Source organism: Labrus mixtus, chromosome 20 (genome assembly GCF_963584025.1).
Source record: "Labrus mixtus chromosome 20, fLabMix1.1, whole genome shotgun sequence".
Classification (NCBI taxonomy): domain Eukaryota; kingdom Metazoa; phylum Chordata; class Actinopteri; order Labriformes; family Labridae; genus Labrus; species Labrus mixtus.
In genome coordinates, this window is record NC_083631.1 from 9,917,811 (window position 1) to 9,943,861 (window position 26,051).

At 45.4% G+C, this 26,051-nt stretch overlaps 3 protein-coding genes and 1 long non-coding RNA gene across 7 annotated transcripts; 2 read left to right on the top strand and 2 right to left on the bottom strand.

Annotated features, from left to right (window-relative positions):
• Positions 1 to 1,811: 1,811 nt before the first annotated feature.
• Positions 1,812 to 15,402, bottom strand: carm1 (coactivator-associated arginine methyltransferase 1). Of its 4 annotated transcripts, none has more exons than XM_061027231.1 (16): positions 15,197 to 15,399; positions 9,452 to 9,577; positions 8,413 to 8,519; positions 7,855 to 7,959; positions 7,595 to 7,705; positions 7,318 to 7,495; positions 6,989 to 7,079; positions 6,277 to 6,358; positions 5,708 to 5,793; positions 5,409 to 5,498; positions 5,183 to 5,320; positions 4,964 to 5,053; positions 4,736 to 4,848; positions 3,277 to 3,354; positions 2,651 to 2,719; positions 1,812 to 2,429 (listed from the first exon to the last, which is right to left on the bottom strand). In XM_061027231.1, the coding sequence occupies exons 1-16, from the start codon at positions 15,336 to 15,338 to the stop codon at positions 2,290 to 2,292; spliced, it is 1,746 nt and encodes a 581-aa protein (XP_060883214.1). In that variant the 5' UTR covers positions 15,339 to 15,399; the 3' UTR covers positions 1,812 to 2,289. The 4 variants fall into 4 exon arrangements, 3 of the variants coding, with proteins under 3 accessions (XP_060883214.1, XP_060883215.1, XP_060883217.1); XR_009665795.1 differs by having other exon boundaries at positions 2,358 to 2,429; positions 3,277 to 3,389; positions 15,197 to 15,401; XM_061027232.1 differs by lacking the exon at positions 2,651 to 2,719 and having other exon boundaries at positions 3,277 to 3,389; positions 15,197 to 15,402.
• Positions 15,403 to 15,413: 11 nt separating this feature from the next.
• On the top strand, positions 15,414 to 18,279 carry LOC132954627 (uncharacterized). Its single transcript, XR_009665796.1, has 2 exons — positions 15,414 to 17,163; positions 17,215 to 18,279. It is a non-coding gene; the product is annotated as an uncharacterized LOC132954627 (long non-coding RNA).
• On the bottom strand, positions 17,212 to 20,316 carry si:dkey-204f11.64 (uncharacterized protein LOC100537752 homolog). The gene is made up of 3 exons (XM_061027236.1): positions 20,161 to 20,316; positions 18,543 to 18,669; positions 17,212 to 18,406 (listed from the first exon to the last, which is right to left on the bottom strand). The coding sequence occupies exons 1-2, from the start codon at positions 20,254 to 20,256 to the stop codon at positions 18,544 to 18,546; spliced, it is 222 nt and encodes a 73-aa protein (XP_060883219.1). The 5' UTR covers positions 20,257 to 20,316; the 3' UTR covers positions 17,212 to 18,406; position 18,543.
• A 1,125-nt stretch (positions 20,317 to 21,441) lies between these two features.
• Positions 21,442 to 25,457, top strand: clpp (caseinolytic mitochondrial matrix peptidase proteolytic subunit). Its single transcript, XM_061065963.1, has 7 exons — positions 21,442 to 21,588; positions 22,854 to 22,955; positions 23,241 to 23,312; positions 23,471 to 23,567; positions 23,923 to 24,110; positions 24,228 to 24,333; positions 24,811 to 25,457. Exons 1-7 carry the CDS (start codon positions 21,577 to 21,579, stop codon positions 25,035 to 25,037), a joined length of 804 nt encoding a protein of 267 aa, XP_060921946.1. The 5' UTR covers positions 21,442 to 21,576; the 3' UTR covers positions 25,038 to 25,457.
• The last annotated feature ends 594 nt before the right edge of the window (positions 25,458 to 26,051 follow it).

The following is a 26,051-nucleotide window of genomic DNA, read 5'->3' on the forward strand; positions in this document are numbered from 1 at the left end:
GGGAAAATCTCCTAACGGCCTGTTTGAGAACACATTTTCTGAAAAGTGGAGCAGGCAGAAGACGGAGAGGATGGACTTTTCTCATCATTGGGGGGTTTGTAGACACATAAGAGTTAGAGGTGACATTGCAGAATCTTGAAGTTTTGGACAAAATCTGAGCAGGATGGAGGACAGAGACGTTGTGTCTGGAGTCGATGTGAGACAGTGAGAAAGTGTTATTACTGCTGGTCAACACAGAAATGACAACATGACAGTCATCCTCATACAGGATAAAAGTGGACGCCTCTATGGACTACACAATGACTCATGACATGACGCTAACAGCTAGCTACCACACGGGAACATCTGCTGTCTCTGAAAGTCAAATACTACAACAGCTGATCCGGGATGGTTTTGGAACATCTCCAGCACATTTAATTTTTTCATCGTTTCTCGTTTTTTTGTGAAAGAAAAACAAAAACAAAATAAAAACAACAGAAAGATTAATCCTACAAAGACACATTTTCTCTCAGCTCTCTCGAAACTCGCTAACTCTTTAATCCCAAACAAACCGAGTCCGCCTGATGTGACACTGGAAGCAATGCATACGTGTGTCAGTCTCTCTTCTTCTGCAGGCTGATAGAAGGGGGCGGGGTCTGTGTGTGTGTGTGTGTGTGGGGGGGGGTGTCGGGGGTTATGATATGTTGGAGGTCATACTTTGTGAATGGACGAGGAGGGAGGCGGGAGGACTGACTCCGCCTCCCATGCCCCGACATCAAAGTCTCTGTGCGACAGTCTCTCAGTCTCAGAGGGAGGAGACGAGGGGGGAGGAGACGAGGAGTTTACAGATCCGGCACAGTTTCTCTCCTTCCTGCAGGCCGATGGCTGCAGACCTGCAGAGTCACCGGGTCTTTCCTGCTTCTCTCTCTGAATCTTCGGAGCAATCTGTCTCGGCGAGCGGCCATCCAAGGAGGCACCCGCTGCGATGACACTCGTCTAAGAACACGGGGAAGAGAACAGGTGGCGTGGAGCAGCAGGTGGCGTGTTCCAGGTTTACAGGCTTTAAAATGACAACGTTTTGGCAGACTGTTGTACTGATCTCCTTCTACGCTGGGGAGGGTCGTCGCCATGACAGAATTTAAACTTCGATATGATTCTTGTAAAGATATCGATTCCTGTCTGATACCATGGCAACAAAAACATAACTCCATGGCAACCAAAAGTGTGTTATTTCCTGCTGCCTTGGTCTTCTGTTTTGCTCTGCTTATTCAGATGATTACAGAGTTTACATCAAACTCCAGCATGAAGGAGACCCAGTGCAATTAAACTTTAGGTTCACATGTTGTGATGAGCAGAGGGTCGGCCTGTTTCTGTTACAGTCAGACTTCTCCTCACACTCGATGGCCTCTGACCGGTTTGTCCTGCTAAGGTCGGCCATACTTTTTAAATAACACGTTTTAAACTGATACAATCTCTGTGATTTTATTGATTGATAGAAATAAACAGTTCGACCTAAATTTCACAAATACATTGTCAAAGTTTCCAGTCTGAAATGTAGCCAACTTATTTGTGCACAATGACCCGTTTTTAGGTACCTAGGACTTGTTTTGGTTGCCGTGGTAATGAAACAGGTATTCATTTTTACTAAAATCAAATCTAAGTTTTGAAACCTGGCGTTGCGACAACCCTCGTCCTGCATGAGTGAGTCTGTCCAGAGAAGAACGGCGAGGTCTTGAAGACTGGATCGGATATGAAAAGCCAAGATGGCTGCCCAGAGATGAGTGTTTATGATAAAAGTGTCCTTATGTCCGAAAGAGAACCCGCCCTCAGTGTAGTCCGTCTGCAGGAACACGCTGATATCTGGAAACACGTCGATTCGTCAGGAGGGAACCGAGTGACGAGACACCGGGCTAATTATGACACACAATAATACCAAAAATAAAGAGGGGGGGGATTCAGTTACATGTTTAAGGAGAGGGGGTGGATGATAGCTGCAGTGCTTCTCTGTGCACGTGTTACAGTCCCAGGAAATCCAGGAGAGGGGGAGGGGAGGGGGGGGGGTCGTCTGTCAGCGAGACGAGCATGTGGACGGATACATTGCGTTCACCGTTCAGAGAGTGTTGGACTGAACGAGGACAGGAGGGGGGGGGGGGGGGGGGGGGGCAGCAGCTCAGCGCTGGGTTTGGTATACTGGTTTTGGCTGCGGTCGGTGGGTCAGTCAGGGCTGAAGGACGAGGGGGGAGCAGGGGGGATCTCTTCTCATGCAGGGGGCGGGGACGACGAAGAGGTCACTGCTTCGACATCTTCGTCTTAACTGCCGTAGTGCATGGTGTTGCTGGGGATGACCATCGGCGAGGCCATGGAGATGGCCGCACCCCCCATGGTGAACTGGTTGGTGACGGGGTAATAAGTACCGCTGTTGCTGGGACCCGACTGACCCGTGGTGGCTCCTGCAGGGAACAACACAGTTACAAGTTAGAAAGAGAGGAGAGAGAGAGAGAGAGAGAGTGTGTGTGTGTGTGTGTGTGTGAGGAACTGCAGGGAGGCAAGCTGCATCATTAAAAAACCACCAACGCCGTTTTGTTAAACGTGTTTCAGATTGGCTCCTCTTAAAGTGGAGATGCGAATATTTGGACCGATGTGTTTTCATTGTTTGTGTTTGTGAACGTACCCTGGACGATCCCTGTGCTCATGATGGAGCCCATCCTGGAGTGGGTGTGGTTTACAATTCCTGTGTTCACTGCGACCAATCAGAGAGGAGAACAGAGTTAATGATATGCGCAGCACTAGAGCAGACTTTGGCCTGTTGCATGGCTAAATGACGAATCCTTTTCTGTCACACACACACACACACACACACACACACACACACACACACAAATCTGGTGCAGCAGCTGAGTAACCAAGTGTTGGTCGTACATCCTGTGACTGTCAGACAACCAGATGGCAAACACTCATTTCAACCGTCTTTTCTGCAGAACATTTTTATTTGTTGCTGCTGAAATAGTCGACATCACTGAACCATCGGTTGAATAAAAAAAAGTAGAAGCAGATGTTTGACTGTTCAGTCAGATTTCTACAGATATTATGTTCATAAGAAAAAAAGCTAAAACCGAATTAAAGCAACAATATGTAGGAATTTGGTTTGGTGCACTTTGGCGCCAACCGAAGGCCTCTGAGTGCAACTGCACTCTCTTAAGACATAGTGCTGTTATCATTAGCTCTCTCTCCTGTCCTTTCTCTCTCTCTCTAGATACACTGTATGATGTGGATCAGTGAGGATGAGTGTGTCCGTACCCAGGGGGATGAGGTTGTTGTGAGACACTGAGGGCCCGCTGCCGATGACTGTACTGAGGTCATAAGCTGCTGGCATCCCTGCAGGGAGACACAGGAGGCAAAGTCTTCAAGATCTGCTGATACAGGAATCATTTCAACATTCTCATTATTAACATTCATCACCAGCAGACGTGCTGACACCATGACACTAACAGCAGTGTTAAACAGGAAGACGAGGAGAACGAGCTGCCTTTTTACTTACCTGACCACGACAAAGGATCGCAGTGAAGAACACAAACATCACACAAAGGAGAAGGTTTGATTCAGAGCTACAGTTTGTCCCATCGCGCCCCGCTGTCTGCGTCTGACACATTTTAAAGGTGACCTCAGTGTGTGTCATACACAGCGAGGCAGCAGTAGCTCGATGACCCGTCACTGAGAGGTCATGGAACAGTATCTACCTGCCGGGTCGTGATGTATTTATGACTGAAACGGGATAGACCCAATCACAAGATACAAGGTGGGACATAACGTTGGGGTAAACTGATGAAAAACTGAGTAAGCGCCCCTGAGTTCAGGATGAGTCATCAGACATTTGAAACAATCCAGGAAAAGAAAATCCAGATATTCAGATGTAGAAACACTCTGATGATGATTTATTGAAATATATCAGGCAGATAAATGAACATTTAACCGGCTGACGCTGTGAATCAGACTTTAACGTCTGCAACATATTCCTACAGGATAAAAATTTTTTTTAAAGTGTGTCGACTCAAACTTGTTGTTTTTGTCCCCGACAGGTTAGTTAGTCTAAGTGTGTGACATCATCACAGAAAGGATCTCTAAAGAGCGAGACAGAGGAAGATGATAACCACAAACAGCTGTGACATCACTCTCTACAAACCGTCATCGGGTCTTCGTGCGTTCATATTGAGTCTGTGACGGCGTGACGTTAATGTCCCAGTCTGTGAGGTCACATTGCGTTTCCGAGTTGGGGGAAGCACTGCACAGCAGGATCTCCACATACACACACAGTCAGACATGCGCACACACACACACACACACAGCACTGCACTCCCCTGCTGGCTCCACCGATCCCGTCTCTCCTCTGTTACTACCTCTGATTATCTTACAGGGCGGGGATAACGCCGCCCCCATATTACGCCTCCGTGAGACTCAGATGGGGCGGGGGCGTGAATATCGCGGCTTGAAACGGCGGTCTTAACAGGGCTACTTTAAAAAAAAAAACAGGAACCTCACAGAACTCAGGAGTGGCTGATCTTTCGTTGCCTAAATCTGCTTTGAGTCTGTTTTCTAACGTAAGAAACGTCTCTGTTCCCGTGGAAGCGACCCACACAGAAAGTAAACGAGGACGCCGGTCGGTGCAGCGGGTCAGACTCTGCGTCCTTCCTCGTCTCTTATATTCTCATCATGTCACTGAAATCAGTTTTGATCTCCCCGTGTCTCTGTGTGTGTTCACCTGATACAGCCATCCCCTGATTCATGCTGTAGGCCGCCCCCGAGTTCCACATGTTCTCAGACGGGGAGGTGTAGTGTGAGCCAGGAGGGGGGTTTGGGGTGGAGCCTGTGTACCTGCACACACAAACACACACGTTCAGAGTCGGACAGACACACGGAGGACCCCCGCCTTTAACCATGGTATCCCGGTTACTGTCGGGGTCGGACGGGGTGAAGAGAGTGAACTCACCTGAAAAAGGGGTTCTTCAAGTCCAGGAGATTGCTGGACTTTGATCCTGTCTGGTCCACCTGGGCAACAATACTGATGTCGTAGCTTTGTCTGTGGGGACGAGGGATCAGCGGTTAGCTTAGCTTAGCATTCCAGGTTAAAGTCGACTTTTAAAGATTTAATGTCTATAGTTTAAGAACACGGCTATGCTGCAGAGAAGTGCGATGACGAGCTTCACACCTCTTGTTGGCGATCAGCAGCGCCGTGCCGGACAGCGTGTCTCCGGCTTTGGTGAAGAGAGGAGACTGCAGCAGACAGCGGACCTGGTACCAGTGAGTGAGCGGCTCTGTGGGCGCCGTGGAGAGCCAGACGGTCACCCTGCACAGGAAGAAGAGAGGAAGCGTGAGGCAGAGTGGTGGACTGATTAAAGACATTTCATCGTCATCATCATCATCAGCTGACTTACATTGATCCCACAAACGCCACGTCAAACCAGAACGCCAGACCGTGCACCAGACCCGAGTGCATCATGTGGAACTTAAAGGGAATCTCTATCCTGAGAGACACAACAAAGAGAGAGACCAGAAATACTCAGTACACATTTAAACATGCTGCACACACACACACACACACACAGACAGACAGACACACACACACACACACACACACACACACACACACACACACACACACACACACACACACACACACACACACACACACACACACACACACACACACACACACACACACACACACACACACCTGTAGAGATCCTCTTCTTTGGTCTCCAGGAAGTTGACTGTGTGTTTGACCGACTTGGCCATCAGAATACGGATATCAAACGTGTCCTGTGGAGGGAGATCAAGGTTTAGAATAAACAAAAACAAACCGTCTCGACGTGAACAATAAAACGTTCTTAGATTTACCAAACAGGCTGCAATTATTTCCCAGCATGCAATGTGGTTTACATGATCTAACGCCAAAATAAAACACTATTTGATAGAAGAAGAGAGGACATATTTAGAGTAATGAAAGCTGGGACCCTGACTCAGACCACAAACCCCACTTTCTTAAGATTCTGTGTGTGCACAATGGATAACATTAAAAACAGAAAGCTTGTGTACACACATCCAGGCAAAATGCATACAGGTGCAGGACAAGACAATGTATAACCTGCAGAGAAGAGAAAGGACGGCACACTTTCAGCTCCTCATGAGAAACGTGTGGATCCAAAGGATCGTCCTCAGATTTGACTTAGACCAAATGAAGCTTCTGATTGGGAGCTGAATAGTGCGCCGACCTTTCTCTGTTTCCTGCAGTGGATAACCTACCACGATTGGCTGTCGGAAATACTCGTCCACTGCTGCCCCCCGCAGGGCAGAGAGGTCTACACCGTGGAAGGAGGGCTGGTACCTGAGGGCGGAAAAACAAAGTCACTCCTCAGTTGTTGTTTTTTTTTTTACAAAGTGCTTTTAAAAAATGAGAACATATATATTTATCTAACTGCCTCTGCTTAACCAGAAGACACAGATCTCTTTGTTGCTTTAATTAAACTGCTTCAGTTAAAGAACGTGATCGAACTCTGAGCCGTCAAACAAAGAAAACCAGTTTGAAAAGTCACCACGGAGCCTCTCCTGTAGGTCTCTGCTGTCTAAACATAGATGACAGATAAAGTTTGTTTGAGTCTTCAGGAGGAGACACAAACGCTAACGGTTACCAGAGTTTATCCCTCGCTTAGCTTAACCATGTCCAGACAAAGTCGGAAAAGTAGAAGGACAAACATCCCGGTAAAAAGCAACGGAGAAGTGTTAGTCATGCAGCGCCTGTTGTCATAGAAACAACACACGTAATAAAAAAACAAAACACCAGCTGGACACAGGAGTCTAATCCAGTTCGGATAGGTCACTAAGTTCCTGCACCGGTTAAAAGATCCATGCGAGGTTCAATCTATAAAAACTTATTTTGGTCGTAGAGCAATTAAACTGAGGCCTCTCTGTTTTCAGCCTGCCCCTCCCGCGCTCCCCCCCCTCCCCCCCCCCTCACCAGAAGTTGGCCTTTGTGAACTGCTCCATGTAGAGCTGCTCGTCTGTGAAGGGGGCCAGGTGGACGTCTCCAATGGTCGGGAACATTTTACCTGATGTATGAAAAAAGTCCAGGTCAGAAAAAAAGACAAAAGTACAACAAACAATAAGTTCTGATATCAAACAGAACACCAAGCATCAGATAAATGTTTGCGTGCCCGCTGTGGCCCCGTCATGTTAACCAGTAACAGCAAGCGGCGAGCAGAGCTGCTAAAGGTCGTTTCTGCTGATACTGAACCCAAGTGGATCACTGGACAGATATTCTTTCCTCTTTAGCTTTAACCTCCTCACCGTTGGGTTTGAGGAACTTCTTGGCGTGCAGGTAGCTCTCCAGCATGCGTTCATTGAACAGCATGTATCCCATTGGCTCTGAGATGATGATGTCCACCTGCTCGGGCAGCGTCACTTCCTCCACCTTCCCCGGGATGACCACCACGCGCTCCCCCAGACGGTTACTGTTCACCAGCACCTGTAAGGTCAAGATCAGGGCGTAAACTAGGGCTGCAAATACCTACAGACACACCGACCAGGTGTGTGTGTGTGTGTGTGTGTGTGTGTGTGTTTAGACCTCTGCGTGCTGAGCCATGGTGCTGGCCTCCACAGCGTACACCTTCCTGGCTCCAGCTTGGGCTGCAAAGAAGGAGAGGATGCCTGAGCCACAACCGACGTCCAGCACCACCTGCAGCAAAGACGAGCGTCAACAAAGAGTCAGCAAACACTCCGCTCTGCTAGTTTGTGTATTTTCATCTTTTAGACATTGAAAACAGATCTCCCACGCTGCTCCAATAAAATGATATAAGTGTTTTCTTTCTAGCAGAAGGTAATGACCTTGTCCTTGAAGTCGGTGTGGTTCTGGAGAATAGCCCGTTGGTAAGTCCCTGTCCGAACGTAGTCCTGCATCATGTTCTGTTGCTGGGAGAGGTAGCCATAAAACTGCACAAACACACACACACACACAGAAGAGAGTAATAAGGACAACAGTGAGCCACATGCAGGTACAGGGAAGCTTCAAAGACGTTCGCTGGGCTTTGAATCGGCAGCTAATGAGCTCTCCAGCCCGTGAGGCGGCAGGAGCGAGGGGAACCGTTTCTCCGTCAGCTAATAATTCTAGGAGCTGAGAAGCAGCCAAAAAATAATAATGATTCAAAAGGTTCCAAAGAGTTTCTTTTGATGAAGATTTCTGATGAAGATTTCTGATGAAGATCGAGAAGCTAAAAATAGCAGACGGAGAATAAAATCAGAGGGGTGAGAGAGAGACGAAGAGAGAGAGAGAGAACGGTTCTGTGAGTGGAAAAGCAAACTGGTCTGAAAATCAATGAATCTCCTCTGAAGTCTGCTCAAGTATTAAAGTAATACTTTTGCAGGGTTAGGGTTAGTGTGTCTCACCTGGAAGTACTGTACAGCAGAGGACTCCTCTGTTCGGTCACTGAACACTGAGCGCTCACTGGAGTGACCACGACTGTTCTTCAGGACGTTATAAAAGGACTGAAAGTCTGAAGCAACACACACAAACACACACATTAACAAAGGCCAGAACCAGAAGGGATACATACAACACACCGCCAGTGAAAGTTGTGAAAAGGTGAATGTAAGTGAACACACTCGTGTAGTTAGTTTCTTAGCTTTAGAGAATTGTTGCCTTGCTACAGAAAAATACAGTTTCATAAATTCCTTTGTGGGTTTGTTTCCAGGTGAGTCAGAGTTTTTTGCCTGACTCGTATGGAACAGAAGGATCTGGTACATGTTTTGGTCTCAGCTCATCTGAGGTTGTGAGTGAGATGAGCACTTAAAAGGCGACGTTGAAGCGATGCTTAACGAACAGAAGGTGCCGCTGCAGAGAGTTCTGTATAGATCCAGTACTGTGATGTGTGTTTATAAGAGGACTAACTGCGGGGCAAAGCCGATGACGCCTGCTCCACACTCCAGGAAAAGTGGATCAAGTGTGTGGGAAGAACAGACTCACTGATTATATAAGTAACTCTAAAAACAGTCACTCTCTCCGAGGTTACAATCAGGCTAAATAAAGCCAGAGCGAAGTTTGAAAGTGTCCAGATTATCAGAATCAGAATCGGGGTTTATTGCCAAGTACATTTACACATACAAGGAATTTGTCTTGGTGCTAAACAATTAACAAGGAAATAAAGCAGAACTAGCAACAACTTAAATAATACAGTATAAGAAGATATTACAATATATAAAATAGAATTTAAAAATGTTAAATATCAAAAAAAAAGTATCACAAGTTCCTAACAAAGGACGTGTCTTATTCTGGTGTTTGTCAGAACCTACAATGTGTCTCGTTCGTGTGTGTGTGTGTGTGTGTGTGTGTGTGTGTGTGTGTGTGTGTGTGTGTGTGTGTGTGTGTGTGTGTGTGTGTGTGTGTGTGTGTGTGTGTGTGTGTGTGTGTGTGTGTGTGTGTGTGTACCTGCAGGTGAGGAGAACTGCAGCAGGACGCTGTTACAGCCCAGTGTGATGATGAATGACTGCTTCCCCACGCGGCTGCACTCCGTCTCCCTGGAAACCGAACACTTGAACACACTCGCCTCCTCTCCTGGAGAGAAAAGGGAAGACGATGGAGAGGGTCAGGACAAACATGGAACACGTGGGACTGCGTGCGTTTGCAAGAATACTTCATTAAGAAGAGTTCTGGGAGGGAAAAGTTGTGCGCCGCGCTGCTTCTGGAGATCACAACGTTTGCGTGCTTAAAGAGGAGACGCACCAATTCCTCATCCGTTGCTCACCGACACAAAGGAGGAGCTTTTAATGTTTTTGATTAAATGGCTGTGAAAATACTAAAATCAGATCTTCTCTTTTTGGCAAAATGTCCTAAAAACATCTGGATGATGTTTCCCCCGTGTTCCTCATAACGTTATAACAGTTTCATAGAGACGAGTACACAGGATGGCATGCACACAGCAGATATCTCCAGTTACAAGGCTGAATGACAGCCGGGTTTGTGAATGCAGCTGGCACTCGTGTTTATTTACTTGTTGTCAACAGAAACACGTGTTGGTCCAGCTCTCTGCCTTCAGACTGGAAACTCGTCCCGGTGGAGCAGCAGGTCCAGCTAACAGTCATTAACCAGCCTGAGCTAATCCAGCAGAAATTAAAGGATTGAGAGCAGCGCTTCAGACCGACAGAGACGCTTAGCTGATCTTCTAACCACTACTACACTACCCTGTTTACTGATCGACAACGTGGGGAAATACTGATTTAAGTACAAACACAAGTGATCCAGGACTGCAGGCTCGTTGATGTAACCCAAACACAGATTGAAGAAGCTGAGGTGTATGTTCTCTCACTGTTAGCTACAGAATCATAAAGCAAGGTAACTCAAACAGACTCTGGTCAGAGAAGCTTTTCAAAATAAGAGCGGTCCGGTGTGGCTGGCGGAGGGGCTGCTGCTGCTTCCTAAAGGGGGAAACTGCTAACTTCATCAACGACTCTTCGATGAGAACTTCAGGTTCGAATGTCTGTTGAATAAAATCCTACATCAGTTAATGAAGACTCATGTAGGCTGTGAAGGAGTTTTAGTTTGGTTTGGATGTGAGAAAAATACAAAGAAAAGTCAAAGTGTCAGATTTAATCGCCAAATCTGACTCAAGGGGACTTAACTCCAGTTACTATTTACTTTTATTTCAAGTTAAATTAACCAGAAAAACCCCGCTGAGATGAAGAACCTCCTACACGAGTGTCCCGGTCGAGACATGAGGGAGTTATAATAATGATAATAAAGCCCACCACCAGAGACAACAACCTTCATGATGATTGTCTCGAAGGTTATTTTCTCCATCGTGACAAAGACTCTCCTCCAGAGGATTTTATGTAAGAGCTTTCACACGGTGAGTCTAACTCGCTGTGACGAGTAAACTGACCTACATTTGTAGAATCGAGTGGACTTCCTGTTTGATGAGTCAGCAGGATATTTTTCTCTGCAAATAGATCGCTCCTGATCAGAAACAACACGGAGCTCTCTTCCTCTTCTCGTTTCTGGATTTCTCCGACACAATGAGGCGTTCTGTTTTGAGAAGGTGATTTGTTGCAGCTGTCAAGTTTGGACTGGATCACTAAGACGTTCAGAGATTTGATTTCAATCTCAACCAAAGTGAGCCATCACAGCTTCTGTTTTGGACGCCCCTCGGTTTACCAGATATGAGAGCAGTTATCAGGTCAACAGGTGTTGCAGCGATGGAAGCGGGCAAGAGAAGTGGTTCAGATAGAAGTGATTGTACCCGACCTAAAAACCCTCTGCATGTTTCTAATAAGCTCCACGAGCAGAAACGTGCTCAAACTAGAATCAATGTTGGAGATGCTTTTGAAAAATGGAGAGAGGGTGAACAGCCCACTCGGTGTCAGAGTAACAGATGACTCCTTTAAAGTTAAAATAACCTTGTTTTGCTTCAGGGAGGTCAGCATTCATAAAAACTTGTTAAAAATAGAAAGGTACAAGTTTCTGTGCACCCTGCATCAGAGCTGAAGGACGCCACTTTTAGAAGAATATTCAGATCCACTATGAGAGGGAGTTCACGCTCTGCAGCCCGACACAGGCTCGGTCTGACTATAAGAGGAAGGCAACGTGATAAATAATTAAGTCTCATGCAGAGATTTCATGTTATATAATCAGAGTGTGTCTATATCGGTAACTTTGTTCTCCGAGCGGAGGACTCTTCTGCACTCTGACACAGACTGTTAACTGAACAAAGTCAGCTGATTTAAATCACACTCAGTATCTATGTGGCCATCCTGGGGTCCGAGAGCCTCAGCTTGAGAAACTCTTGATGTTACAGTATTTGATCAACACTGACCAGGCTGAATTTACATCGTTCAATGACTCCTTTCGAGTAAAATGACTAAGACTATTTACAGGACTAGTTCCCCTTTGAGTCATATAATATGTTACGTGCTATGTTCTAGTGTTGTAGAACTCCAGACCGGTCTTGTCCCGGTCTTGGACTGAGCGGACTTCCAGATTTTAAATCAAGACCGGTCAGGACCACCGCTGATCTGCTTCTTTCTCATGTCATCACTGTGATAAGAACGTCAAGTCATTTGTAGCTCTGTTTGCCCCCTTCCTCAGAGAGACACGCCCCCTACACACAAGGTGCTGATTTTTCATTCATACTTATGGTCGTAGTTTTGTCTCGGTCTTGACTCGGTCCCGATCCCTAAATGTCTTGACTTAGTCTCAGCCCATATACAGTATGTCTGGTGACTGGTCTTGGCTCTGTCCCTATATGTCTTGGCCATGTCTCGGTCTCGGAGCACTCTGGTCTCAGGTATGTCTTGGTCTCTGTTGGTCTGGTCCTGACCACAACACCACAATGTTCTAAAACGGGATGCTGAGGCGACAGAATCAAAAACATGCTGCTTGAAAGCTTAACTGGCTTTTCTTTTGAATGGTTACATCGCTCTCTTCAAAGCCACCAGGCTCCATTTAGAAGTCCAGAGGGTTTACCTCACAGCGTCCTGGGCTTGTTGGTCGGTCGACTTCTGCCTCAGTTCAATAAATTATTTGTAAAGTTTTGTGATGTTGCTATTTTAAAAAGGGATCGCTCAGATGCAACATAACACAAGACGCAATAACAAACAATTCAGTTGAGGGAGAGGAAGAGCAGCTGATCTCTTGTTTAGGGAGGTGAAAGTATTGATTTTGTTAATGGTGTCTGGTGTCTTTGAAGAGAAACATGTAGCTAACGGCTGTTTATTGATTGTAAGGAAGATTTTATTCGACATTTAGACTCCAAATGATGCGGGAATACGTCTCAGATTTTTAAAAAAGTGCAAGAATTAACTTTAACTCTAATACAAAAACAATCTGTATACCGGGCTAAAAGAGAACACTCCATCTTCATATCATTAGGATTAAAAAGTAGGCAGTGAAGGTTTGGTTTAAAAGATCCAACATGCACTCTTTCACTACTTAAACCTCATTTGCATCATTTTGCTTTTTTAATTCCCACCATGATGAATCAAACTGCATCTTTTTGAAGTACGCCTCGAGAGTTGTGTCGATGCAGAGCTGTTCAAAAGGTCCACAATGAGTGTGGCTTCTTTTCTTTTAACTGGAGCATCCCGGCAGAGGAGGCCTGTTTCTTTTCAGCGGGATGTCCCATTGAATAAGAAAAGCAGCCGAGCGGCTCTGATGCTGCCTCCTCACAGGAGGGCAGGAGGCGGCGGGGTCCCGGCCATTGTTCCAATGAGAACAAAGCTGCATAAGTAATGAGGGCTCGCTCTTTCTACGCCACCTCCAACGCAAAGACTGCATTCTCCCCCAAAAAATAAAAGCTTGAGAAGTTTGTGTGTGTGTGCTGCTCTTTTAGCAGAGCGGGCTAGGGGTTAAAAACACGGGGCTATAACAGCGACAGACGGTGGGAGCACAGTAGCAGGTCAGGAGCCATGCCCTCTGCTCCTGGCTCCAGTGATGAGTCTTTCCTGGACGAGTCGGAGCCAAGAGCCGACTCCTTTCATCCTTCATCTCCCACAAATTAATCCACATTAAACGTGTGTCCCTAAAGGGCTTTTGTATTTACCATGATTATTTAAAAGTGTGATTTTATGTTAGACAACTAAGATAGTCATAATACTTAACGAGGTTGTCAAAATGTTGAATTATCTGGTTATTGCACTTTTTAACACTTCTTCTTCTAAAAAATTAAATAAAAAAAAACAGGGACCGTGACAACCCTGAAGGGGCTTTCAGAGAGGATGTCTGTAGAGAAGCTACTTTTTGGTCACACGATGAATCTATACACACTCAGAAGAGGCCTTTCTTTTCGAGCAGCGAAGAAGAAGAGGGTGCGTGTTCATTAAATCCTCGGGTGTGAAAGAGTGTGTTGGGAGTTTAGATTTGTCCAGGAGCTGCAGCTCTGTCACGACCGCTTCCAGGTGACCTTCAGGCTGAACGGGGAGCAATTTGACGGCCTTGTTGGGGAGAGTTGCACCAAGGCTCACGAGAAGGAGGACAACCTACAGGCGTACGATCACTCGTTGTCTGACGTTGGGTCTCGTTTGATGTGGTGTGATCGTCTCTCCTTCTGGACGCGCGAGGTGTCGTCAGAGCACCGCGCCAAAGGCGAGTTCCTTTTTAACACACAGGGAGTGCGCCCGGCCTTCCCGCTCAGTTACGCTCTCGTATCACGCAACACGCAGACAATGAATGGGTTTGCATCCTATCTGAAAGCCCCTTTATACTTAACATGGGGCGGCTGTGGCTCAGTTGGTAGAGTCGTTGCCTCTCGACCGAAAGGTTGAGGGTTTGATCCCCAGCTGAGCAACATGTCCGATGTGGGGCAAGACACTTAACCCTGCTACTGTGGCGGTGTAAGTGTGATGTACATAGCTTTGGATAAAAAGCGTCTGCTAAGTGAATTGTAACATCACTAGAACAGGATATTTCGATGCATAGTAGATTATCAACTAAAACATACATGTGATAATAGTGAATATTTGTAATAATATAGTATAAATTAGTCTCATTCAAAACCTACTACTAGATTATGCACACCTAACAATCATGGGCCTTTAATCAATTTGATTGATTTATAAAATGATACTTCACACTGAACAAAGAGCCGTTAGGGAGCTAAAAGATCCGGCTCTTTTTGCTAAATCAAATATTCTGATCACAGGAGAGATCCGGATTGCCCACTACTATCCCAAACAATCCGGACAAGCTAAACATCTCAATAACATAAACCGGGTCAATGTGGGTCAAAGGGACTGACGTACACAACCTGACGTTACATTTACGTGATTAAATACCGGTTAGTGGACCGTGAGGAGCCGTTAGCGCGTCACTGCTGGAGCCGGGCTGCACTCATTGTTTAGCATTAAACTCCCCGCTAACCTTACTTAGCTGACCCGCTTATTTACGCGGCTAAGTCAGCTCAAGTATGTAGCGTGATGTTTTTTAAACACCTCAAAGTTAAGTGAAAGCGGTGAGTGTGAGGGAAACGAGTCTAAAGACAACACGAGAAGAAGAAAAACGTGTAGTTTGTGGGGCTCCCTCGTGATGAACAGGGGGAGGCGACGTGGTCTCTCAAGACGTGTTAGCTTCTTGGAGGCTAGCGCTACGTCCTGCCAGATTAGCCGTGTTAGCATTAGCGCTGCATAGCATAGCATTAGCACAGGCCGAACATCCGAGAAGCATCAGCGGGAAAGGTCAACTCACCATTGGAGAGATTGATGAGGGCGGCATCCTGTGTGCTCTTCACCTCTAATCGCAAGGGCTGCTGCTCCGAGTGCCGCTGAATGTCTCCGTTCGCGTCTCCGATGGAGAGGAGCCGCACGCCGGGGAACACCGAGACCGCCATCTTCGATCTGGAAGTAGAGACAGGTCGGTGGCGCTCACATCCAACCACGCACTGCTCTCTGCTGGAGGCAACAGCGCCCGGGCAACAACATGAGGAGCCGCCGCAACAGCGACACCCGGCGGTCGAGAGCGGGAACGACGTAAACACAGGAGGTGTAGCTACGTCATAGTAGTTATAATAATGTGTTTTTTATTTAGACCATAAAGCACCTTTAAAAACACCGGTTTACAAAGTGCTTTGGCTTACAAGCAAAAGTGACATTAGAAACAAGCAAGATGTCACAACACAAAATAACAACACCAGGATCATGACCAAGACATCACAAGACATCACAAGAACATTATAAGAACCCAGCAAAAACAACATGAAATGAAACCAGGGGGAGTAGCCATGTAAGCAACTAAAAGAGGTAGAAACAGGTGAGTCGGTGGCCTAGTGGTTGGTTTGCACGCCCCATGTACAGAGGCTGTAGTCCTCGAAGCGGGTGGCCCTGATTCGGATCCGACCCCCTCTCTCTCTCTCCCGCTCAACATGGATAAAGTCATAAAAGCCCCAGAATAAACCAAAGAAAAAGGACGAGATAGAACCATTAGAAGGGATAAAATCAAATACAGTATCAGCAGTTCACTGATGTAGTTTGGAATCAGACCCATACATGCTTTAAGTAAAAGAAGATGAAGATGGGGTGATGGGATGTCATCTGTTAAAACCAGTAAGGAGCAGAGCTGCTGCGTTCTGGACGTGTCGTGATGATTGAACACAAACACAGAGCTCTTTCACATCGGCTTTAGTTCACAGGAGATAATTTATCACGATACATTACATTTTACAAGACAAATAAAAACAGCAAAGGAAGAATTTTGACTCCATACGTACACAAACACAAAACACAGAGAAATACATGTTACACAGTCCAATAATCAAAGAAGAAAGAGATAAGACAATGACTGGAAATGAGTAAATATGTAGTCATGATGTAGACACAGACGCTTCTTAAATGACATCAGCGACAGATGCATCGAGAGAAATGTCAAATAAGAGTCAACAGATGAATAACAGTTAAAGGTATAGATATGATGCAAAAAAGAAAATACTCACATTCTGTTCACCTGTCAGCTTTTATCATTTAACTTTGTAGCAAACTGTTATTTCATAATAAAGGTGACATATCCTCCTCTTCTTCTTCAGTGTAAATAAGTGTCAGAGCTGTGTGTGTGTGTGAAGTTTCTTGTTCTAAATCCACTCTGATCCTGTATTTGATCATGTCTATAAACCCCTCTATTTCAGCCCTGCTCAGAACAGGCTGTTTCTGTGTCTGTACCTTTAAATATGTAAATGAGCTGTGTCTGACCACACCCCCTCTCTGGAAGGGCTTGGGTGTCTCGGTCTTTCTCGCTCCATGTCCTATTGTTTACGATGAGAAGGCAGACTCAGAGGGCAGAACAAACACCTAGCTGTGGGAGTGTCACCCACCTGGGGGAGGGGCTACTGCCCTTTGTGATGTCATGAAGGGAAAATCTCCAAACGGCACACATTTTCTGAAAAGTTGAGCAGGCAGAAGACAGAGAGGATGGACTTTTTTCATCATTGGGGGGTTTGTAGACAGACTAGAGACACATGTTAGAGTTAGTGCTGTCAATATGAAACTCTTAAATCGTATTATTCCGACTAAAAACAGGATTTCTGTGATATTTTATCTGAAATTGAAGGACAGATTGTTTGAATCCTTCTCTCTTCAGTCTGCAGTGAGAATGTTTACTATCAGTGAAGTTTGTTGGAGTTAATGTTTGTGTGTGTGTGTGTGTGTGTGTGTGTGTGTGTGTGTGTGTGTGTGTGTGTGTGTGTGTGTGTGTCCTTTCTTTGAGGTGCCATGGAGGTGTCATCATATCCTGCTAGATCTGGAGCACCGATGGGTCCAAAGGTCCAACTAGGCAAACGCAGCTTCCTGTGCCTCTACTCTCTCTCTCTCTCTCTCTCTCTGTCTCTCTCTCTGTCTCGTTCTGTCTCTCTCTCTCTCTGTCTCATCTCTCTCTCTCTCTGTCTCTTTCTGTCTCTCTCTCTCTGTCTCCTCTCTCTCTGTCTGTCTCTGTGTCTCTCTCTCTCTCTCTCTCTGTCTCTGTGTCTCTCTCTGTCTCTCTCTCTCTCTGTCTCCTCTCTCTCTCTCTGTCTCTTTCTGTCTCTCTCTCTCTCTGTCTCCTCTCTCTCTCTCTCTCTGTGTCTCTCTCTGTGTCTCTCTCTCTGTCTGTCTCTGTCTCTGTGTGTGTGTGTGTGTCTCTCTCTCTCTCTCAAACACTCACACCACATAAGTCTTGAACCTCATTCTGTCATTAATTAATGATTTTCTTTGATGACGTCTGACTCCTCCCATTTTTTGACATGGGTGGCATTAGTCCTCTTTCTCATCATAGAATTTATTTGTGTTTTAAAATCAGGTGCATGTTTGGAGTACAGGATAAATAATAAGAAGAGATGTTTGAATGCTCCAGATTCTCTAAAATAAGTGACCTGAATCCAAACAGCTGTTAGTAATTAAAATCAAACTGAATTTCTTCTCCCAGTTGAGAAAGGAACAGCGGAGGTAGAGGAGAGAAGAAAGGTTCCTGTGTGGTAAATGATCACATGTGGCACACATTGGATGTTTATTAAAAACATGTGCAAAAGAAAAAAAAACACATGGATCGAATATTTTTAGCTGCGCCGTGGGCGTCGTTCAGAGGCAATCAGGAATCTGCTCCCTCTGTGACTCTCACAGGACTCATACACCATGTTGTTTTCAACTCACAGAGAATCTTTATCATTTCACAAAAGCAGTAAAAAGTGAAGCAGCTAACAAGTGGTCGAACAGACGAGATAAAGGGGGGTAAGAAAGAGCTGTGTGAAGCTGCTGCTGAATCCTGCAGAAAGCATCACATCCTGTCAAATAAAGACATGAAGTACTTTATTGTCTGCTTGTTTCCTCAGCTGCTCCCCTGACCCTCAGTGTCTTTGCGTCTGTATCTTGAGTGAATCACGGGACAGAAATCCACTGATCAGGCGTCGGCTGGGATGCTCTTCACTTTTCATAAAACCTAAAATGACAGAGAGCAGATTTAGCTGCAGGCCGGGTCTTGTGATCCAAAATAAAGCAGCAGCGTCTTTGTTTGAATAAAAAAAGAAAAGATGGAGGCGGTACAGAGATGTAGAGCAGCAGAGGAGCAGTCCTACCTCAGAGAAGCACACAGGACTTCGGGGGTCTGAAGGGGTTATCACTGGAGGGCACCCCGGTGAGGAGGGGGTCTTTGTGAGCATTCTGCAGACAGAAGGTCTTCAGCTCTGCAGCAGCCTGAGAAACCTGAGGAATGACAGACATGTCACATCATCATGTTTGTGGTTTTATATGTATCAACATTTAGAAATGACCACGCAGCGTTTTACTGTCGCTACAACAAAGAGGACCTGAGGTCAAACTGAAACTGTTTACATGCACTCCTGAACATCTGTGGACGATGACAGGCGGACTGCATCCTGAAGTTTTTAGAAGTTGCTTGTTCACACGTCTACCTCACAGCAGGAGACTATCTCTGTCAGTCTATGAGGACAGTTCTTTCCTTTATATCAATGGTATGTGTAACTGGACATTTCCCAGTATAAACAGATGAGTGTCAAAGAACATACTGGTGAGCAGGAAGGAGTATAAATCTGCTTCACTACGTGCACAACCATCACACTAAACTGTGAATTTTCCTGAATATTTCCTGTTGCATTCTCACATCGGCTCTCCTCGACTCCACGCAGAAATGTCAGCAGACACTGGGCAGAATGTTCTCCTAATCTATGAACAGATTCTATAACACGACTAACAGATCAGCCTTACAGTCTAATATGTGAGAGAGCTATAAAGTCAAACTGCACACGGGAAGATCATGAACGAGAGATCAGGGAGAAGGTCTGATGGTCTGTGTCTGCAGAGATCCTTTCTGTCATGATGTCACACACTTAGAATAACAACCGGAGCCTGTCAGGGACAAAAACGACAACAACTCTGAGTGGACTCATTCTGAAGGTGTGTTTATTATACATCACTTTTTTTTTTTTTTTTTAACATAAAAGTAATTTTGCCTCAAATATATCTGAAGTATGAAAACACCCCCCCCGACCTCTGGCCCGGCAACCATTTGAAAAGATAAAGATAAACTTTATTGATCCCCCATGGGCAACATTTTTTTGTCACAACAGCTCAAGAAACAGGAATATAATTATCAAAAATAACAAGAAGTTAAAAATCAAACATCAGTTAAAGAAAGGGAGAAAAAACTATGGTAGTATTTTGAACCTTCAGCATCATCTCGAGCGTCCTGACAATGAATTACAAATTGAAGCTTGTTGGTTAAATAGAGACACTCATGTTTAAAACTGTAAAACAAATGTCTCTGACTTGTGTTTTATTCTGATCTCTCTCTCTCTCTCTCTCCAACATGTCGCTGCTGTTTCACACGGACACACTAGAAACTGGTCTGACTTCTGTTCTAAATCAATCACAGCAGTCTGCAGCACAATCAACAAAGGTCTCACTGTGTGCCGAACACACACACACACACACACACACATACACACACACACACACACACACACACTCACGCACACACACACTCAGTTCAATCATTTATAACTCAGTCCTATCGTCCCTGTTTAACTTCTCCTTGACGGCTGTACTTCTACAGTATAAGGAGGTTTTCAGTCAGACACTTTCCAAACATCAGAGCTTCTCATCGACCTCACACATCTAAAGAGTTAAAGATGATCCATGCATGGTCAGTGATGAGTGTGTGGTCAGTGTTCCTACCTTTATCCTGCGGACGCTGGCCTCCAGTCGAAGCTGCCTCACGGCCTTCTGAGCGAGAGCTAAGCTGCTGCTGCTGGCTGCGCTGTTGTTTGACATGACTGAGACACACACACAACAAGTCTGCTCTGTTTCAGTGCAGGGCGCTAATAACACACAAAAAGACCATTCACTTGTTTATACACCCCACCCACCCACAGACACACACACACACACACACATACACACACACACACACACACAGAGACACACACACACACACACACACACACACACAGACAGAGACACACAGAGAGACACACAAACAGTCACACACACACACACACACACACACACACACACACACACACACACACACACTACACACAGTTTGGCAGGCTTTGTGTTTTTTTGATTAAATGAAATGAAATCGTGGTAAAAGCTTAACATGATGTAGGAACTATTCAGAGGAAAATAAATAAAAACATTGCAAGAAATACTAAAAGAGCAGAGTCAGGGTTTCGGCACACTTCACCAACAAAGTGGTGAGAGAGAAAGGCTGGAACAGCAGCAGCACTTGTAGTATGAAGCCTTCACCATGGGTCACAAGCCTGGCTTGGTGGCACCTCGGCAGGGCTCAACTCCCAGATCAATTTCCAGGCTTGGTACGCACCTGGATTTTAATCCAGATTCTTCTCTTACTTTTTCAAAAGATAGAGAGAAGCACACAGAGGAGTGAGGTGTGTCCAGAGGGGTGGCCAGAGGTGACATGGCCCACCCTAGAATCTGATTGGCCGCCCCAGGTGCCCCCCAAAAATCCTAATCTGTGATTGGCTATTTGCCCTGTCAGAGGGGGGACATGTGTTTTTCAAAGGCTGCTAGTTTTTTTTTTACATATCAATGTAGCATAGATTCTTTTGTTTGTACTTTAAATTCTAAATAAAAACTTTGGACATCTCTTTCATTAGACGGATTAATGGTCTGCAATGTGTCGGGACCACCGTCATGTGAAGTTAGACTGGGAAATGTTGACATTATCTCGTGTTTTAAAGTAGATATAAATGGTGAGATAAGAAAGGGGAAATAATTGATATTTATTTGTGCAGTCAGTGCCCCAGTTGGGCCAAAAAAGTCTGGACACGCCCCTAGCTCCACAGCCCCCTGCAGTAACAGATGGCTGACGTCACTCATGCTCGTCCATTAATATTTACAGTTTAAGGATAAAATAAATTAAAGCCAAAAGACGAGGCGTAAAGGCGCGTTTTGTCTTAAGTGTAAAAAACAACAACTAAAACGGTCCACTAGAGGGCGCTAACAAACTAAAAAAACGACAGATGCCAATTACTAATCGACGAAGAAGAAGTGTCATCAGCCAGAGTGAATTGTTTCCGGTTTAAGCGGGGTCACATAGAGGGGGAGTGAAAGCTAAACGACTTTAAAATGCTGCTCAGAGTGAGTACAAACTAATTCTTTGTTGAAACGTCGAGTCGCCGAGAGTCTGAACGTTAATACAAGTTCACGATTAAAGAGTTTGTACGAGTTGTCATGACGACGACAGCTCGTGTTAGCGCGTTAGCTCGTAGTTAGCTTGTGTAACGCCGCTTCATGGCATCACCTCTAAACCTGAGACTGTGAGAAAAACACCTGTAAAAGAACACCTGGCGGCTCCTCACCGAGATGTTACTGAGACTCTTTATCAGACAGAAACACAGAAGGTGGATCCTGCCTTTGAAGACAACAACATACAGCAGATATAAACACAGCAGCTCGTTGTTTTAGGATGACATAAGTGTGTGATGATGTTACATATGTGTCACTGCAGGAGACATTAAATAACATGCTGTATTACTTTACACCTGGACTGGAAAACAACCTTCTGTAACTATGTGATCACAAATAAGATTAAAGAAGTATCTTTGAAAATACTTTTAAACCCTCAAGTTAATCCTACAAAGATTTAAAAAGTTTGATTTGGACGGTTAATGTTGTTAAATACTCGTTTTGGTAATTCCTACACTCCTGCACCTGTTGGCAAAAGATTTGTATACATTTTGATTAAATATATGTTGATGTTCTAAAGCACTTTCTAAATATAAAAGGAGCAGTATGTAACTCTGACACCTAGTGTTTAAAGTGGGTACTGCAGTCTAAATTCTAAACATCATAGAGAGCTGTCTCTCCCCCTCCTCTCTAGAGTCGATGCTCACTCAGGTCACCATGTGGTGGACACTGAAGCTTCAGTGTTTATCCAGCTCTACATGGGTCTGTAAACCTTTCTGTGTTCTAACCTCTCTCAATTTTTCAAAAGCATCTCCAATATTGATCCTAGTTTGAGCACGTTTCTGCTCGTGGAGCTTATTAGAAACATGCAGAGGCTTTTTAGGTCGGGTACAATCACTTCTATCTGAACCACTTCTCTTGCCCGCTTTCATCACTGCAACACCTGTTGACCTGACAACTGCTCTCATATCTGGCAAACCGAGGGGCGTCCAAAACGGCTGTTTGAGGGTGCCTTAAAACCGCTTACCTTCTCTGGTCCAAACAAATCCAGAGCATTCAGGACCAATTTCACATTTTATCGTGACACCTGTGAGGATGCACAGCCCTAACAATCAATATCCTTATACTGTACCTAAAGAAACCTACATTTGTGGGGCTTTATTGTCTATTTTAACTTTATATTTATTATTGTTCTTATTTGTCTCTTTGTCTCTCAGAGGGCGTTACACATCGGAGGCCTAACCCTGAAACACAGCAGGTCCATCCACCACAGTCCTGTATGGAGGAGTCCGCTCATACCTATAGTCGTGGAGCAGACGGTGAGTCAGAAGGAAACCCTGGACGAACTTTATTTATTTTACTAATGTGCCATAAATGACTTCATGAGCGGGAAATCAAAGGAGGAGAGTTCAAGAATCTAAAACTGTCTGCTGCTCTCGTGTGCATCGTGATGAGATCTTTATAAATCATACAAAGAATTGTTTAGGTGCAAAGTCTCTGCAAGATGTCTGCACTGAACCCAACACAGAACCAGATTCAGGTTTTGTTGTTTGGTGTTTGTTCGTGTTGTTTAACTTAAAAACAATGTTGTGTTTTGTCTCCAGGGGAGAGGAGAGCGAGCGTATGATATCTACTCTCGCCTGCTGAGGGAGAGGATCATCTGTGTGATGGGTCCTGTAAGTGTTGATGTGATCGCTCCAAAGTGCAACTTTGAACACTTTAAATGAGATGTTTTAGAAGTGACTCTCTCGCTCTCTCTCTCGCTCTCTTGCGCTCTCTCTCTCTCTCTCTCTCTCTCTCTCTCTCTCTCTCTCTCTCTCTCTCCTCTGCTCAGATCGACGACACTGTGGCCAGCCTGGTCATCGCCCAGCTGCTCTTCTTACAGTCAGAGAGCAACAACAAACCCATCCACATGTACATCAACAGTCCTGGTAAGAGCAGCAGGGAGACATCTGATGTGTAAACTTTATAAATGTCCTGAACGAGAGGCAAAGGGAGCATGTGAGAAATCTTAGACAGATGTGTTATTTGTCACCATATCTATTTGTAGATCACTTCTTCTTCAGTGTTTAACCCCCCCCCCCCCCACCAGAATGATGACAAGCACTTTTCAATACAAGTTAAAACCAAGCGGCAGTTCCTCGAGTGTCCACTAGAGGCCGGCTGACGGATTCTACTGAGCAGAAAAAGTTCTTCTTTGAAACATCAGTTTGACCTTTTTTTCTTTTTGACTCTGGGTGAAAATTATCCGTCGTCTCTCTCTCATGGCTGTTCTCTCCCGTCCAGGCGGCGTGGTGACAGCAGGCTTGGCCATTTACGACACCATGCAGTACATCCTAAATCCCATCTCCACCTGGTGTGTCGGTCAGGCAGCCAGTATGGGCAGCCTGCTCCTGGCAGCGGGAACGTCAGGCATGAGGCATTCACTGCCCAACGCTCGCATCATGGTCCACCAGCCGTCGGGAGGAGCCAGGGTAAGGGCGGTCTGCTCTTTTAATACTGAGGAGCGCGGGGGGGTCATTTCAAAGTCTGACACTAAGAAAGGAAGTGATGTGAAGTAATCCCTGTGTTCTGTGTTTCTGCACGCTCAGGGTCAGGCCACAGACATCGCCATCCAGGCTGAAGAGATCCTGAAGCTGAAGAGACAGATCAACACCATCTACGCCAAACACACGGGGCAGCTGCTGGAAACCATCGGTGAGTTCAAACGACTCCTCAACACGCGACGTCCTTACAGAGAAAACATCACTCACTTCACACGCCACGTGCAAAATGTTAAAACCAAAGAGTGCATGCAGCCCTCATTATGTCCTCCGCCTAGATCTGCACTCATCTCTGGGATGTTTTGGCTTCAGTTCTTTAAAGTGGCAGCAGATTTAGACATGTTGTCCATACTTCTATAAACATTCTTGTCTCTTGTCTCAATCAGTGGAGTTACCCCCTGGTGGCCATTAGAGAGAGTGCAGGTTTAAGAAACTTCCAGTTAAGCTTCATAAGACACTTAGTTTAATGTGGAGCTCAGAGGACGTCAGTGGGAGTGATGTATTTTTTATTTATGCGCAGAGGTCGGGCATTGTCTATCCAATCACAGCAGGAGGCTCTGATCAGCTGTTGCTGCAGTTTTTGTAATATGTCAGCTCTAAACGTTCCTCTCTCTCCTCCTGTCGTCCTTAGAGGGCGTGATGGAGAGGGATCGCTACATGAGCCCCATTGAGGCACAGGACTTTGGCATCATCGACCGGGTCCTGGTCCACCCGCCTCAGGCCGGCCAGGATGAGCCCGAGCTGGTTCAGAAAGAGCCGGCGTCTGCAGCCAGTCCCTCCCCACAGCCAGAGTCCACATCCCCAGAGACCGCCTCCCCAGGGACAAACCCCCCCTCCTCATACAAACCTGAGCCCTGAACGCACCACTGTGACCCCTGACTGGTGTTCCTGAAGCTGAACCTCCACGTTGTGTTTCTTCTGTCCCAGGTGGATTCTCTCTTCTCCCACAACAACACAAAGCGACTCTGCAGAGTCCACAGCTGCAGGAAACATCTGCACCGACCTCGGAGTGCAGACGTGTTTTCATACGAGCTGAATCCAGTGTTTGTTACAGGCTTCTAAAACACATTTTCAGGTTCTCATTTCTCGGATCGATGAAATAAAAAGAAGAATTTAGAATGTCAGCAGAGTTGATCTGATAAGAGGAAAGAGGAAGAACCTTTAAACTACAGCACCGTGTTAATGTGTCATCACTGCTGCAGAAAGTGAACAGCTGAGAGGACTGTGTGACCTTTATTTGAACTCATATTTTTAATAAATTTAATCATTTTGACCACACGAACATGGACTGCTTCTTCTTGATTCACAAACTAACCATTTTATACCGAGCTCCTCTTCTTTAGACGTCAGCACCCTGACCTCCTCTTGTTTGACCTTAAGAGCCTTTTGATTTGTATTTAGTTTAACCAGTAACCATGGCAACTGGTGACATTGAGCTGAATGAGTCTGAGGTTGTTAAAAACAGAGAGTCCTTGTGAATACCTCACTTTAGTTTTTCATTATAATTCTAAAATCTACTCTGCTGGCTAAACACTCAAGCTTCAGTGTCCACCACATGGCAACCTGCGTGAGCATGGACTCTAGAGAGTGGGGGGGGGACAGCTCTCTACAATGTTGAGAATCTGGACTGCAGTGCCCATTTTAACCACTAGGTGTCAGAGTTACATATTGCTCCTTTAAAGCTCCTCAAACCTTAAAGGTAGAGACAACAGTAGATAAGATCAGTCTTGATAAAATTATGAAGGAACTCTTTTACCTGGAGAGGTGCATTCTGAAAATTGTCAAAAAGTATCAGGATGTACCAACAAATATAATAAACTATTAAAGCAGTGTTGCCTTTCTGTCTGGTAAATGTTGAGAAATATTTCCTTC